Raw genomic sequence first — 14322 nt, 5'->3', positions numbered from 1 at the left:
CGCGGGCTCCTATCCCGCCCCACCCCGCCTCGCCCCGCCTTACAGCTGGGGCGCGCCGTCCCCTCTTCACCCCCCAGCCCCGCCCGCCCCGGCGCAGAGCCTGAGAGGGACCCGGACCCGAGCGGGCGTCGCGGGCCCAGCGGAGAGCCAGGCGGGAGCCAATCGCAGTCGGCGCTGGAGGGACGCCGCGGCCTCAGGTCAGACCCAGGAGGGCTCTTCTGCCGGCGGGCCCGGCGCGCTCCGGGGGAGGTGACGGCGGTGGCGTGTGGCCCAGCTCCGCCACGTTTTTGAGGGAAGGGGAATTCTAGCTCTGGCCCCCCTGCGCCTCCGTTCGTAGCCCGAGGCTAAAATGAGCTGTGTAAGGGCCTATCCTCCACCCCGCCAAGGTTTTGGAAGACTGGATTCTTCGGGAGCTGGGAATGTTGGGTGACCTACTTTGCTTGGGCCTAGGGGCTCTCTCTGGAGCTCCTCCTGCCGCATCATGCCAGGGAGAGAACTTCAGGACTTTACAGTCCAGGCTTTCCCCTTCAGCCCTCCCTTGGGACCACCCTAGGACTTTAAGCTGGAAAAGCAGCCCTGTGGGGCAAGAACCAGGCAGCCTGTGTTCTCTACCTGGTCCTACCGCTACCTAGGGTTTCAATGTCCTGTCATGAGGTTGTGCTTTCTTTCAAGGTTTTGGGGAAGTTCCCAACCAGTGTTGCTGTGTAAACGGTTGTCGTTACCTACCCAAAAGGAGTGGCTGTTAAGCATGTCCACATTCCCCTTTCGGTTGTCCCCACAGCCTGGCCTGAAAGCTCACCACATGCTTTTATTAGTTTCGTGGTACTGGGACTGGGGCCAAGAATCCTGAAGACACGGTGGTAGGGGAGAAAGGGCAAGACATCCTAGACCAGGGAAGGACCACTATGGCCACTTCAGCATGTCCAGCCTTAGGGCTTCAACCATCCAAAGCCCTGCACTTCACACACTATCAAAAGCTTGCCTCTGGACAGTCTCTGAGGTGGAGTGGCTGGAATGCTGAGCTTTTGAATTGTGACTGGGCCTAGGTTTTATTCATTTGTTTAATGGGAGATGGCAAGTGGGAAGGAGATCATCCTCTGGGTTTCCTCTCTGTGACAACAACCTGTCCAGGAGCCCTGAGGGTTTGGCTAGAGATGAGGCTTTCCCTGAGCTCCCACCTTCCTCTACCAGATAGTTCCCAGCTCCGCCCACCTTCAATCTCCACATTGCCTTTAGGAGGTCTTGGCTGGCCATAGGCATTCCTTGTGCCACTCAGGAGTCCCAGTCTGATTCCCCTGCTGCCTCTGTTTCCCTCTGTGAGGTGATTTGTTGGGCTGGGAGAGAGAGCAGGAAGCCAACACCAAGCACATGAACATCTGGGGCTGCATCCCTTCTGAGTCTGCTCAGGGGAGCCAAGCTTCAGACCACCCTCTCTGTATCACATTTACATAACACCTGTCAATTTTCTTGCTTTGAATTCAACCTCATTCTCACATTTGATTCTGGCAACTAGGCTAGGAGGTAGACAGGCAAGTTCACTCCCATAGTTCAGGCAGATTTACTCCCATAGCTGGAAGAGGAACCCAAGGTCCAGTCCAGATAAATGACCTGCCTAAGATCATACTAGTGGGCTGGCAGCAGTGCATCATCCTGGCCTTAGAACCCAGTGTTCTAGCCCCCAAGCAAGGCTCTGTCCAAGGAACACACACTTCAGGAAACTGGGCCAAAGCAAGGTTTTCAGTTAATCTTAGACGTAAAGTCCAGGAAGGCAGGGATTTCTGCCTGCTTTGTTTATCAATGCCCAGTATGTAGTGGGTGCTTATCAACTGTTTGTTAAATGAATAAAAGATTCTTGAGAGAGATTAAGTCTCCTGCTATTTGCTACACACTGAGGCCTGGGCCTAGCCACGTGTCTTGATTCATAGGGGCCTCCAGAGGCCCTGGCCTGATTCTCCCGAACTGCTGGAGCTCATTCTCTCTGTCCTTTGTCTTTTTCTAGGGTCTTCATTTTAGAGTGTTCTAACACCTGAGCCCTATTAACATTTTCATCATGGGCTTCTGCTTGGCTCTGGCATGGACACTCCTGGTTGGGCCATGGATTCCCCTGGGTGAGTATAGATTGGAGGAGAAGCATGGCTGGGAGCAGAGGAGCCCAGCATCCTCTGGGGTCCCCCCGGACAGAAGCTGTGTCATATTCACCTCTGCCTCCCTGGTCCCTAGCTGACACAGCACCCTGCACATGGTACGTGCTCATTTCAAGCATGTTGACTAGATGATTGGATAATGGAATGAAAAATTTCCCCAAATACACAGGATTAGGCGGCCTCCAAGTGCTGGGTCAGCTCTTCCTGTTTTATTCCTTATGGTCTGGGGCCCTTTCTCTCTTCTCTCTCTTCTCTTTCTTCATAAAGTAAGGACCCCTGACCCTGTAGAGAAAAAGACTGTTTAGACACACAAGACAATAGAGGATCTTGGGATCAGACTGGACCCAAAGCTGAAGGGAAGTCACCAATGTTTTAAAACGATTTGGTAAAAGCAAAAACCAATAAGATACACAGGAGTTTCATCTTGTTACTTCAGCTTTGGATGGTCTCTTACTAGAATCTGAGGCCATTCTCTGTACTCTAGGTCTCTGAGTAGGAAAAGTGGGCTTACAGTACCACAGATTAGGTTAAAAAGAACCAGGCCCTGATTCATCAAGTGGGGGATGCAAGAGGAGGAAGCAGAGAAAATCTGCGAAATGATCAGTCCCAGCTGGAGGTGACAGGATGGCTGGACGGCCCCTGCAGCTTCTCCCTTGCCAAAGCTGCTCACATTCCCATTCCTCCCAGCCCTCTCCTTGACTTGGCCTTGGATTTTTTTTTTCTCCCCAGCTCCTGCCTCTTATTCCCAAGAGGTATTCTCCCCCATACCCTCCCCAAGAGGTGGCCTCCCTGTTCTGCCAGCAGTTCATCTTATCCTAGAGATCACTTGGATATGGCTCCCTAGTTCCTGCCCCAAGTCCTGGGTCCTTAGTTGAGTACTTTGCTGAAACATCAGGGCCTGAGTTGTTTTCTCTCTCAGACCCCCTAGTGAGTATGTGTGCGCTCATGTGCATGCTCCGCGGGTGTGGGAGCTATGGGGCAGGAAGGTAGCTCTGAGATCCTGTCCTCTGTCTGAACGGAGAAACAGTCAAGGAATGGGTCTCTGGCTGATGAGAGTCTTTTTATTTTTGCTCTGTTCTCTGGGGTGAGCAGAGATGGAGCCTTCACTCTGTAGCCTCCTATTTTGGGGAAAGGAATCTGGCTGGTCACCTTCTCCACTGACCAGAAAGAAGCCTGTGCCATCTCTGATTCTGGACCCTTCCTTCTGTCCCCACTGCCTGGGTTCTTCCCTCAACAGCTAAGTGCTTCCTCCCAGACCTAGTTTTTGGCAAGTATAACAGGGTTGAGAAGAGGAATTACATGGGAAAGATGTCACCTCAGAAGATGAGGGGGCAAGGTGATCCACATGACCAGTCAGTCCCTGAGCCCACCCAAAAAACTGGGAAAAAACCAGAATAGCAACAAGCCCAAAGCCACAGCCCCATGGCCCACACCCTTGCTCTGGATTCTGCTCAATGGGACAGGGCCAAGCCCTTCTTCATACTGCCGCTGCCCAGGGATGAGTCACAGAATGACATGTCCTTCCCTGGGTGGAAGAATGACAAGCCCTTTCACTGTATGATGTTTTACGGCTGGGAATAGTTTTGGTCCTGCTGTGTCCCCCAGGGAGCTAAGGTGTGAGGACAGCAGAAGGCTTATGCACCCCTTTCCCCATCACCAGTGTTCTCCTCCAGGCTCCTTTTCCTCTCTGAGGCCACTTATCAGCACACCCTGTACCTGACCACACTACTTCAGTCCTCCCCACCAAATTTTCCCCACTAAACAGCTTAAAGATTGGGCTTGACTTTGAACATCACTTTGCCCTTGGGGATCTCCCTCTGCACGCTACCTCCCACACTGTGCTGGATGTCCACTTCCTGCTGCTCCAAGTGTCAGGCCCACAGGACCCATATTCTGGAAGCCTGCCTGTCCTGCCATGCACTGACTTGCTCAGCTGCCCCTTCCCTCTGTTCTCACACAGGAGCTCAGAACCCCATTTCATGGGAGGTGCAGCGGTTTGATGGATGGTACAACAACCTCATGGAGCACAGATGGGGCAGCAAAGGTAGGTGAGAGCCAAGTAGAGACAGAGCCTCAGGGTCAGGGTGGTACCCACCACTAAGAGGCAAGGTCTGGCATGTACCAGCAAAGGCCCATCCATTCCTAAGGTTTTAGGATCTGTGGTATGGAAGGGAGCCTGGGAGAGAGGCCCAGGAGCCCTCCTGAGGATTCATCCTTGTCCCCACCCCTCCTACCCTAGGCTCTCGGCTGCAGCGCCTGGTCCCAGCCAGCTATGCAGATGGTGTGTACCAGCCCTTGGGAGAGCCCCACCTGCCCAACCCACGAGACCTTAGCAACACGGCCATGAGGGGCCCTGCAGGACGGGCCTCCCTGAGAAACCGCACAGTGCTGGGGGTTTTCTTTGGTGAGGGCCTCAACCCCTGGGAAAGGGATGCCAGTGGGGTCATCTGGACACTTCTATGTCTGAGGGAAGTGTCAGGGAATGAGAGAGATAAGTGATGGAGGGTCTGAGACAGGAGGGTGAGAGATGGAAGGCAGTGGGGTGGGAGCAGGGGAAAAAGACGTCTGGTTGGGAGAGGCATAAATCTGTCCCATGTTGAGCTGATGATGAGAGTGGGGACAGAGGCAGGAACATGGAAATAATCTGGTAGGGACTCTTGGTTGGACCCTGTTCTCACCCTGCCCCTGTGGCTCCTATGACAGGTTCAGGGCAGGGTTCTGATTTTGGCAAGAGTATTGAGGGTGGGTGGGCAAAATGGGGGTGTATGTCAGCCCAACCCCAGTGACTGTAGGTGTTTGGCTCCCAGCAGAAATGCCTGGTTTCTGCAGGCCATCCACCTTGCCCACACCTGCTTCCCAGTGTCTAAAGTCCCACTGAGGCTGGCAGGCCCATGCTCCCAGCAGCATGTTGGAGCCAGTGCTGCCAGCCCTATGGCCTAGGCACACTCACTGGGCACCTCCCAGTTACCAAGGAGAAGGCCAGACTGACAATGAAAACAGTTTGTACCAAGGATTGGAAAGGGGTGGGGAGGTCAAGGCTTAGACTTGCCCATAATGGCAGTTGAGTCTTCTGCAGCTTTAACGGAGCCGGTGTGGGAAGCGCTAAATACCTGGCTCATGGCCCTCAGCTGGCCCTACCATGCCCTGCCCCTCGTGAGCAGGCTACCACGTGCTCTCGGACCTGGTGAGCGTGGAAAAGCCTGGCTGCCCAGCCGAGTTCCTCAACATCCACATCCCGCCCGGAGACCCCGTGTTCGACCCAGACCAGCGCGGGGACGTCGTGCTGCCCTTCCAGAGGAGCCGCTGGGACCCCGAGACCGGACAGAGCCCCAGCAACCCCCGGGACCTGGTGAGCGGGGCGGGGGGGCTGGGCCCGAGGCAGCTGGGGAGAGGCTCCCACCCCCGTCCCCGCCCGCGGACACCCGGCCGGCCCTCGCCCTCCCTGAGCCGCCTCGGCGTCCCGACCCCCGGCTCGGCCTCCCGCTGTCCCCGCAGACCAACGAGGTGACGGGCTGGCTGGACGGCAGCGCCATCTATGGCTCCTCGCACTCCTGGAGCGACGAGCTGCGGAGCTTCTCCGGGGGGCGGCTGGCGTCGGGGCCCGACCCCGCCTTCCCCCGGGACGCGCAGGACCCGCTGCTCATGTGGACGCCGCCCGACCCCGCCACGGGACAGCGCGGGCCCCGGGGGCTGTACGGTGAGGCCCCGGGGGCCGGGGGTGGGGGGCCGCGGGCCGGGGATGGGCGAGGTTGCGCGCCCCTGGGTCACACGTGCGCTCCTCTCCTCCTCTGCGTCCCCGCGGCGCGTGCAGCCTTCGGGGCGGAGCGAGGGAACCGCGAGCCCTTCCTGCAGGCGCTGGGCCTGCTCTGGTTCCGCTACCACAACCTGTGGGCGCAGGAGCTGGCCCGCCAGCACCCGCTGTGGGGGGACGAGGAGCTGTTCCAGCACGCGCGCAAGAGGGTCATCGCCACCTACCAGGTCAGTTGCTCGGCCCTCCCCCACCCCACCACCACGTCCCTGTCCCCGACAGACTCCGCTCCCTCGGCAGAGCCCTCCATCCCTGGACAACCCCCACTCAGAAAGAGCCCTCCCCAGGCAGCTACCGTCTAAGAAAGCCCCTGAAAATGAGGAGGAGGAAAAGCGCTACTTGTGCGAGAGATTTTTCTAGTGATTATTATTTAGCTGCCTGCTCTCTCCATCCCCTGGTTCCTTGTTGGGAACAGGAACCTCCGCACCGCTCCTGTTTGAGTTGCCTCTCCCAGGTCTGCTCCTGCCTGGTCCTCATCTCCCACCTAAGCCTTTCTTGGGCTCAGGTCCCTCCAGGCCAGCAGCTCCAGCGCTGGCCTCCCCTTTCCCCTGTCTTGACTTTCAGAACATCGCCATGTATGAGTGGCTGCCCAGCTTCCTGCAGCAAACACCCCCAGCATACACAGGTGAGGGGATGGGGAGGGAGAATGGAGAGCTTGCAGGAGCTTTTCTGGAGGTGTTGTGGGGGCCGGGCTTAAGCGCTAAATTTTAGTAATCCTGTCTTCTCCTCTCCTCCCAGGATACCGCCCTTTCCTGGACCCCAGCATCTCCCCGGAGTTCCTGGCAGCCTCTGAGCAGTTCTTTTCCACCATGGTGCCCCCTGGTGTCTACATGAGGTGAGGGAGGGGGCTCAGATTTTGTGTGTTTGGAGGGGTGGAGGTGTGAATTGAGAAAAATCTGCCCTCAGGGAGCCCTCAAATCAGGCTCTTCAGTTTCCCCCAGAAAACAGTGAATATGGAGGAGAAGGACAACAATTGTTTAAAAAGATGCATCATTGTTGGTTTTAAGCCCTTTTATGTCTGTTTCCCTGCAGCTAGTGTAAATATTAATCCCCCAATTAAAGACAAGCTAATTGAGGCTCAGAGGGTGAGTCACAGAGCCCACAGGTCTAAACCTCAGGTGTTGACGCTACACTGGGGGCTTTATATCTATAAGCACAGGACATGGGGCTTCTAAGTCTTTGGAGAGAATTACGATAAAAATGTGTGAGAGTTGAAAAATATTGGCTCCAAAATAGTGAAAAAGAGACTTTTAAAATATATATATTAAATTGAAAGTATATAAAACAAAGCATATCAGCCTTTTTTTTCAATTACATTATAATTTAAAACAATTCATAGGTTAGATTTTTTTGTTCTGCAACAATTTCTGGACATGGCTGATGAGGGCCAAGAAATCATAGTAATTGAGTTATTCATAGACAACTTTAAAAGAACAATGAATAATTCTTTATATACATACATATATGGAGAGAGAGTGAGAGAGGGAGGATGAACTGTTGCAAAATATGGGATACATTTTTAGATGTCTGGTCTGATGTGGGGAGAGGGACCTTCCAAAAATGAGATTGTTTAAGACCTACCCCGATCACACACCACCTCAAGGAAGCAGTAGCCTGGGCGCTTGGCTATAGCCTCGGAGACCAGATTTGATGCCTGCCTTTAGGACTTCATAGCTTCAGTCACCAACCCCCTGCTCCTTGCATTTCAGAAATGCCAGCTGCCACTTCCAGGGGGTCATCAATAGGAACTCAAGTGTCTCCAGAGCTCTCCGGGTCTGCAACAGCTACTGGAGCCGAGAGGTCAGGGCTTGGGGCGCATATGTGAAGAGGGGTGTGGGTGGGTATGTGCGTCTGAAGCTGTGTGGTGAAGGTGGGCAGTAGGGCTGAGGCAGCCAGCTGGGATGGGCTAGGGTGGAGGAGGCAGCCTGGGGCACCCCAGCCGGCTCCCCTACCAACGTTTGGGATGACCAGGTAGTCCTCCACCCCCACCTCAGGGCTGTGTGAAGCACAGTGGGGCCTGTGCAGGTGTGGCTCTACATCCATCACTTCCTCCTAGGTTCTTCTTCTCCCTTGACAACTCTTGGTCCCCTGTAGGCATCAGAGAACCCCAGCCATCCCAACCCTCAAGGAAACTTCCCAGTTAGACATAGCCAGGGCAGCATGTGGATGTGTGCAGGGGGCGAGAGGAGGGAGGATTTCTGAGAGATTACTTGGGATAATCTGTCCATCCAAACTAGGACAGTGTGCGTGAAGAACATTAACTACTAATTTAAAACTAAATTAGATTCTTTGTGTAGAGTGTTCGTAAGAGGGGAAGGCAGGTGGGAGGAAAAGAGAAAAGGGGAACGCATAAAATCTGTCATGGAGCTGAGCTGAAAGAAACTTCAGTGTCCTGCTAATCTCTTTTTATTATTTTATTTATTTTATTTTATTAGTCCTTAATGTCCTTTTTATTAAGGGCAGGACACTGAGTTCAGAGCCATCCTGTGACTTGTGCATGGTCACAAGTCACAACTGGTTACTAACAGAGCAAGAACCAAGATCTAGATCTAGTGCCTTTGTCAACCACACCCTCAAGTTTCCTGACATAGAAGAGATAAAGTTTTAGGTGCCCTGTGCATGTGGAGACCTGTCTCCTAGCAGTATGGGCTTTGGATGGGGACATAACTTCCCCAATGTGGGGAATCAACCTCTGGAGGAGGAATGCACCCCCTCCAAGTTTGGGAGCAAACAGCAGGACTGGGTGGGCCAGGACACAGACTGTGGGCCTCATTAGCCATGTCTCTGTCTTCTTCCCACCCCTCAAAGCACCCAAACCTACGAAGAGCTGAAGATGTGGATGCTCTGCTGCTGGGCATGGCCTCCCAGATCGCTGAGCAAGAGGACCATGTGGTGGTTGAGGATGTGCGAGGTGAGGCTGAGGCTGAACCTGCAGACTGTGCACCCCGGCCCCCGGGAGGAGGTTCAGCTGAAGCTCCAGAGCCAGGCAGGGACAGATGCCCAGGGCTGAGAGCCTGCACTCTCACTGCTGAGAGAGCTTCTGACTTGCTGACTATAGCTCCCTCTGTATGGCTCAGGTCCCCCTGGGGCTGGGTGGAGTCTGGGGCATGGGCTAGAGGAACCACTCACAGACTCTTCAGTATCTCATCCCCAGATTTCTGGCCTGGGCCACTGAAGTTTTCCCGCACAGACCACCTGGCCAGTTGCCTGCAACGGGGCCGGGATCTGGGCCTGCCGTCTTACACACAGGCCAGGGCAGCACTGGGCCTGGCTCCAGTTACCAGATGGCAGGATGTCAACCCTGCACTCTCCCGGAGTGACAGCACTGTAAGGAGGGTTCGGGACCCAGGGAGCAGGATGGGAGGGCCCAGGATGGGTCAAGACACAGAAGATGGGTAGCAAGACACAGACACCAGAGACAAGCACCTAGTGAGGGGGCAAGGCTCACCGAGGTTGCTTCTCCCAGTATCACACACCAGGATGGAGGTTACTAGACCAGCAGGATTCAGCTTTAGACGCTGTGACTGTGCAGATGCAGCAGAATGTTTATTGAGCATCTCTTGCATGCCAGGTACTTAATAGGGTTCATCTCATTTGCTCTTCCCAACAACTCCTTGAATGGGTACAGAAGATCCTTGACTCAGGAACAAATCACTGTGCTCTCATGTACTGATACTCAAGCTGCTTTTGGGGAGTCAGCTGTCATACCCTGAGGTTTTACACCCTGAGCTATCACCTGGGCAAGTGGCATCGCCTGCCAGTCCACAGACCAGTTTTGGCTGCCTTGCCATCTCGGCACAGCAGTGTTTCTTTCTACAATTGGCTGCCTGTTTTATTGCTTTTGCCCTTACTGTTTATAAAATTGTTGGAAAGTGGAGAATTGAAGGACCAATAAAGAAGTGATATGCACATGGGGATTTTAACCTTTATAAAATCAATAGGTAGCTAGCACCAGCAGCTGCAAACCTTTAACTTCAGCTGGGCCTCACTAGGATCAAGCTGGCCATGAGCTTTTTATTTACACTGTGGAGAAAACCAAAGATCAAGTAGAAAATACTGCTCGTATATTATTGAACACTGTCTCTAAAAGGCAATGTATATCCAGGGATTTGATATTTTAAAACTTTTTTTATCTCTAAAGAATAGAAACCTTTTATAACGCATCATTCTACCATTTAACTTTTGTGCTGATTTTGGCACTTCAACTTTTATACCTTTTCAAGAGCAAGTAACAGGGGACTGACTTTATAAGATAGGCGGCTGAATCTGTGAGAGGCTTCTCATAAATGAGTTAACTTATATAAAGCAGTCAAAGCAGTACCCAGGGCACAGTAAGTGAGTTATTGTCACTGTCGCTTATTATGACTATCTCTGGGGCTGATCCCTGGAAGCTACCTCCAGGTCTTTCACTTACTTCTGTCCCTTCTTGGCCCCAGGTGCTGGAGGCCACAGCTGCCCTGTACAGCCAGGACCTGTCCCGGCTGGAGCTACTCCCTGGGGGGCTCCTGGAGAGCCATGGGGACCCTGGACCTCTCTTCAAGGCCATCGTCCTTGATCAGTTTGTGCGACTGCGGGATGGCGACCGCTACTGGTTTGAGAACACCAGAAATGGGTGAGGCCTGCCTGGGTTCTGACCTCAGACTCTCCCTTGGCCTGGGCCCCAGAATCTCTGCCTGTAAACAGCCCCCAGGGGCCCTTGATTCCCAGCTGGCCCACCACCCCTCCCCAACCCCTCTGGGTCTTTTTCCTCATCTGGGTTCCTGGCTGCACCTCTCTCCCACCTCAACAGCTCCCCACCTCTCCCACCCCCAGGCTGTTCTCTGAAAAAGAGATTGCAGAGATTAGGAACACTTCCCTACGGGATGTTCTCGTGGCTGTCACCAATGTGAACCATGGTGCCCTGCAGCCCAGCGTCTTTTTCTGGCATGCCGGTGAGTGGCCAGGGGACACTTGGTGGGGCTTGGGGTTGGGTGCCTCATCTCTCCTCAGCTGTGGGCTTGGTTCAGTGTGGCTGAATAGTAGAGTCTAAGGAGGTAGTGAGCTATAGTTCTGCCTTTGGGAACTTTGATTCTGGGCACCGGGGTGACCAAATACAGCTGTGTAGGTTCCCTTCTACACAACTCTAGTGTGCCCAAGTGAGGGAAGGACTGAGATGCAGAGAGACCTGGTGAGGAGGCTAACTTTTGGCCCGGATGGTTGTAACATTAGGAGGGCCAAGTATAGTGATAATATCTAAGAATATCCTAATCGCACAGCAGTGATAGGGAAAGGGCTGTGTGTGTGTGTGTGTGTACACATGTGTATATGTGACAGAGAGACAGGATGACTTTCATTTTTCACCCTACTTGTTGCCCAAGAAGGCAAATGCCACATTCTTGGTACAATGGCAGGGCTAATCAGCCCTCTCCCCTCTCCCTTTCTGCCACCCTCACCTCCTTGGTGATCCTGTATGAGAGCTTGTGGTCCCGCATCCTTCCAGGGCTGTAGCTTCTCTCTCCACAGGAGACCCCTGCCCGCAGCCAAGACAGCTCAGCACTGAGGGCCTGCCAGCCTGTGCTCCCCCCGTCATGCGGGACTATTTTGAAGGCAGTGGATTTGGCTTTGGGATCACCATCGCGACTCTTTGCTGCTTCCCCCTGGGTAAAAGTGATGGGCAGGGCGGGGCTGGGTGAGCGGGATAAGCCTGGGGGTGGGATTGGAGTGTTTTCATCTAGGGTGGTCAGACAACTGTGCAGAGTACTGTTCCCCTGGGCAGATGAAGAAACATCGGTGCAGGAGGGAAATGAGAAGTGTCCGACCTGCAGATGAGTTAGCTCCGGGGAGAGTTGCCTCCTTTTTCTTCTGGGGTCCACCCCCAACCCAGGGTCCAGATAGGTGAGGAGCCATGGGCGGTCCACAATTCACAGCAATCTGTGGGAGCCTGGGCAACTCTCAGAGGCAAATCCCTGCTTGAGACCAGGGCTGGAATGTAGTTGCTTGGGACCTAGCCTTTGGTGTGGCTGTGTGTGGGCTGACCAGCAGCCTCGTGGAGTGGGTCCAGTCTCTGGCTGGGAAGGGACCTAAGTGGTGGAAGCAGGCTTTTTAGATGCCACTCAGAGCTCCCCCTGAGATGCAAACAGCTCCCCTTGGGGAGCTTCATAGTTTGATACAATTGAATGGGTAACCTAGGAGGTGGGGAAAGCAGATAGTCTTGCCAAGGAAAGGAGCCTGGGAAAGAAGCCACTGATCTCCCCAGACACCCGCTTCCTCTGAGCATCCTTCTGCCTCTGCCCTCTCAGTGAGCCTGCTCAGTGCCTGGATTGTTGCCCAGCTTAGGAGGAGAAATTTCAAGAGGCTCCAGGGCCGGAACCGCCAGAGCGTCATGTCTCAGAAGCTCATGGGGGGCATGAAAGGTAGGCCTGGGGCTGGCCAGGGTAGAGGTGGGAGGATATGACTCTGGGCTACAGCCCCCACCTCCCTTAGCAGCCTAAGGAAAAGGCCTCCCTTTTCTGGGCCTCCAGGCAGGCCAGGGCTGACAGGAAGAACCACAGGGGCATGAAGTAGAAGCTGGACCTGGAGTCCTCCATCTGCCTTAGCTCCTCCCAAATAAAGGAAATGTGATAGACTGGTGGGGAGGAGTCACAAGACCCTGCCTACGTGTCACAGGGTTACTGTGATGCACAAATTCCTGAGAATTGCTGCTTTGTGGCGTCTCACACTAGAATCTCAGGCAACAGAGAAGTAATTAACGAAGGTCTAGAGTCACAGTCACTGAGGATTGGAATCTTGGTTCTACCACCATGGGCTATTGGACCTTCAGCCAGTTTCTTAATCTCTCTAAATCTATTTTTTTTCTTCTCTGTAAAATGGTAATAATAATAGCACTTACTTCACAGATTTATGAAGATGAAATAAAGTAGCTCATGCAAAGCACTTGGTACCATGTTGGGAACATAGTAAACATGTAGGAAATGGTAGTTGATATGCTTATCATGGGCTAGAGGCACAGCAGGACTGTCAGGGAGGGGATGACCCTCAGGACCGAAGAAGGGGCAAGGAGCTTGGAGGCCTTGCTCTAACTGCAGCCCTGAGCTGGCCCTCCTCCTCCCCATGGGCCCTAGCTGACCCAGCCCCATCTCTCTCCAGCGTTGGAATGGCAGGGCCACAAAGAGCCCTGCCGGCCTGTGCTGGTGCACCTGCAGCCTGGTCAGATCCACGTGATGGATGGCAGGCTCTCTGTGCTCCGCACCGTCCAGCTGCATCCCCCGCAGCAGGTCAGCCTCATCCTGTCCAGCAACCGCAGACGCCGTGCCCTGCTGCTCAAGATCCCAAAGGAATATGACCTGGTACAGCCCAGCTGGCCCCTGGCTCCTTGTCCACAGCCACAGCCAGGGAGGCGGCCAGGCAGGGTTCCTGGCCTCTAGTCCCTGGCTGCAGTACCTGATAGATAAACTGGGAGATGTTTGTCCTGCTCTGAGCCTGCTGGATGCCATGATCCCCACAGCCCCTTCTTACTCTTGGGGACACAGTCCACCCCTCCCTTTGTAAGGATGCCCTGGCAGGTCCCAGCTGGGAGTCCTTGGAAGAAACTGGCCCCTCTTTCCTGTTCCCTGATTGCAGGATCTTGTGAACCATTAGGGACTTTGGAGGGGGGCTCAGCAGGAGGCTGATCTTCAACTCTGACTCTAGCTCACGGTCCCCTCCATCCTCTGCCCTTCCTGCCTTCCCACCCTTCTCTAGTATGGAACAGAGAGGGAAGAATGGCTTCATACATGTGCCTTTGAATGCCACTTCTGTACCTATAAGCAAGGCCCTTAACCCCACTGAGCCCAGGAAATAACAGTATCCCTTTTACATGGGTACTCTTTCCAGTCCCCCCTTTCCCAAAACAAAATTCATGGAAAGCTCTTGGCCTTCAGAGGCCTTGAAGCGTGGTTGCTCTCCCTCGTGCTCCCTCCGTAGGTGCTGCTATTTAACCTGGAGGAAGAGCGGCAGGTGATGGTGGAAAACCTCCAGGGAGCTCTGAAGGAGAGTGGGCTGAGCTTCCAGGAGTGGGAGCTGCGGGAGCAGGAGCTGATGAGGGCAGCTGTGACACGGGAACAGCGGAGCCACCTCCTGGAGACCTTTTTCAGGCACCTTTTCTCCCAGGTGTGTTTGTGGGATCAGATCAGTCCTTGCATGTCTGCCTGTGGTGGTGCCCTTACCTACGTGAGGCCGTGGGGTGACTCAGGGAAAGGTAGAAGCCCTGAGTTCTCAGCTGATAACCAACTCTACTGTGATTTTGGCTAAGTAACCTGACCTTTCTGTAAGGAAATGCTCCTGCCCCCTTCCCAAGCCTACTCTCATCTGTGAGACTTCCTCCAAGGAGGCAATGCTGGGAAGGGGTTTATC

At 54.1% G+C, this 14322-nt stretch overlaps 1 protein-coding gene across 2 annotated transcripts in view; it reads left to right on the top strand.

Annotated features, from left to right (window-relative positions):
- Positions 1-76: 76 nt before the first annotated feature.
- DUOX1 (dual oxidase 1) overlaps positions 77-14322 on the top strand; it is a 36151-nt gene continuing 21905 nt past the window's right edge. For both annotated transcript variants that reach the window (XM_072962511.1, XM_072962510.1), the window contains exons 1-18: positions 77-197; positions 2000-2108; positions 4105-4188; positions 4384-4548; positions 5306-5493; positions 5640-5841; positions 5956-6122; positions 6517-6577; positions 6691-6787; positions 7662-7752; positions 8761-8863; positions 9107-9279; positions 10389-10564; positions 10765-10883; positions 11455-11592; positions 12231-12344; positions 13078-13277; positions 13894-14079. In XM_072962511.1, coding sequence (XP_072818612.1) covers positions 2051-2108; positions 4105-4188; positions 4384-4548; positions 5306-5493; positions 5640-5841; positions 5956-6122; positions 6517-6577; positions 6691-6787; positions 7662-7752; positions 8761-8863; positions 9107-9279; positions 10389-10564; positions 10765-10883; positions 11455-11592; positions 12231-12344; positions 13078-13277; positions 13894-14079 — 2322 coding nt within the window. In that variant the 5' untranslated portion in view covers positions 77-197; positions 2000-2050. The remainder of the gene's footprint in view (positions 198-1999; positions 2109-4104; positions 4189-4383; positions 4549-5305; positions 5494-5639; positions 5842-5955; positions 6123-6516; positions 6578-6690; positions 6788-7661; positions 7753-8760; positions 8864-9106; positions 9280-10388; positions 10565-10764; positions 10884-11454; positions 11593-12230; positions 12345-13077; positions 13278-13893; positions 14080-14322) is intronic.

This window comes from Vicugna pacos, chromosome 6, assembly GCF_048564905.1.
Source record: "Vicugna pacos chromosome 6, VicPac4, whole genome shotgun sequence".
NCBI classification, from domain to species: Eukaryota; Metazoa; Chordata; class Mammalia; order Artiodactyla; family Camelidae; genus Vicugna; species Vicugna pacos.
The sequence above is the reverse complement of the archived record's forward strand: the minus strand, read 5'-3'. Positions and strand labels throughout refer to the sequence as shown.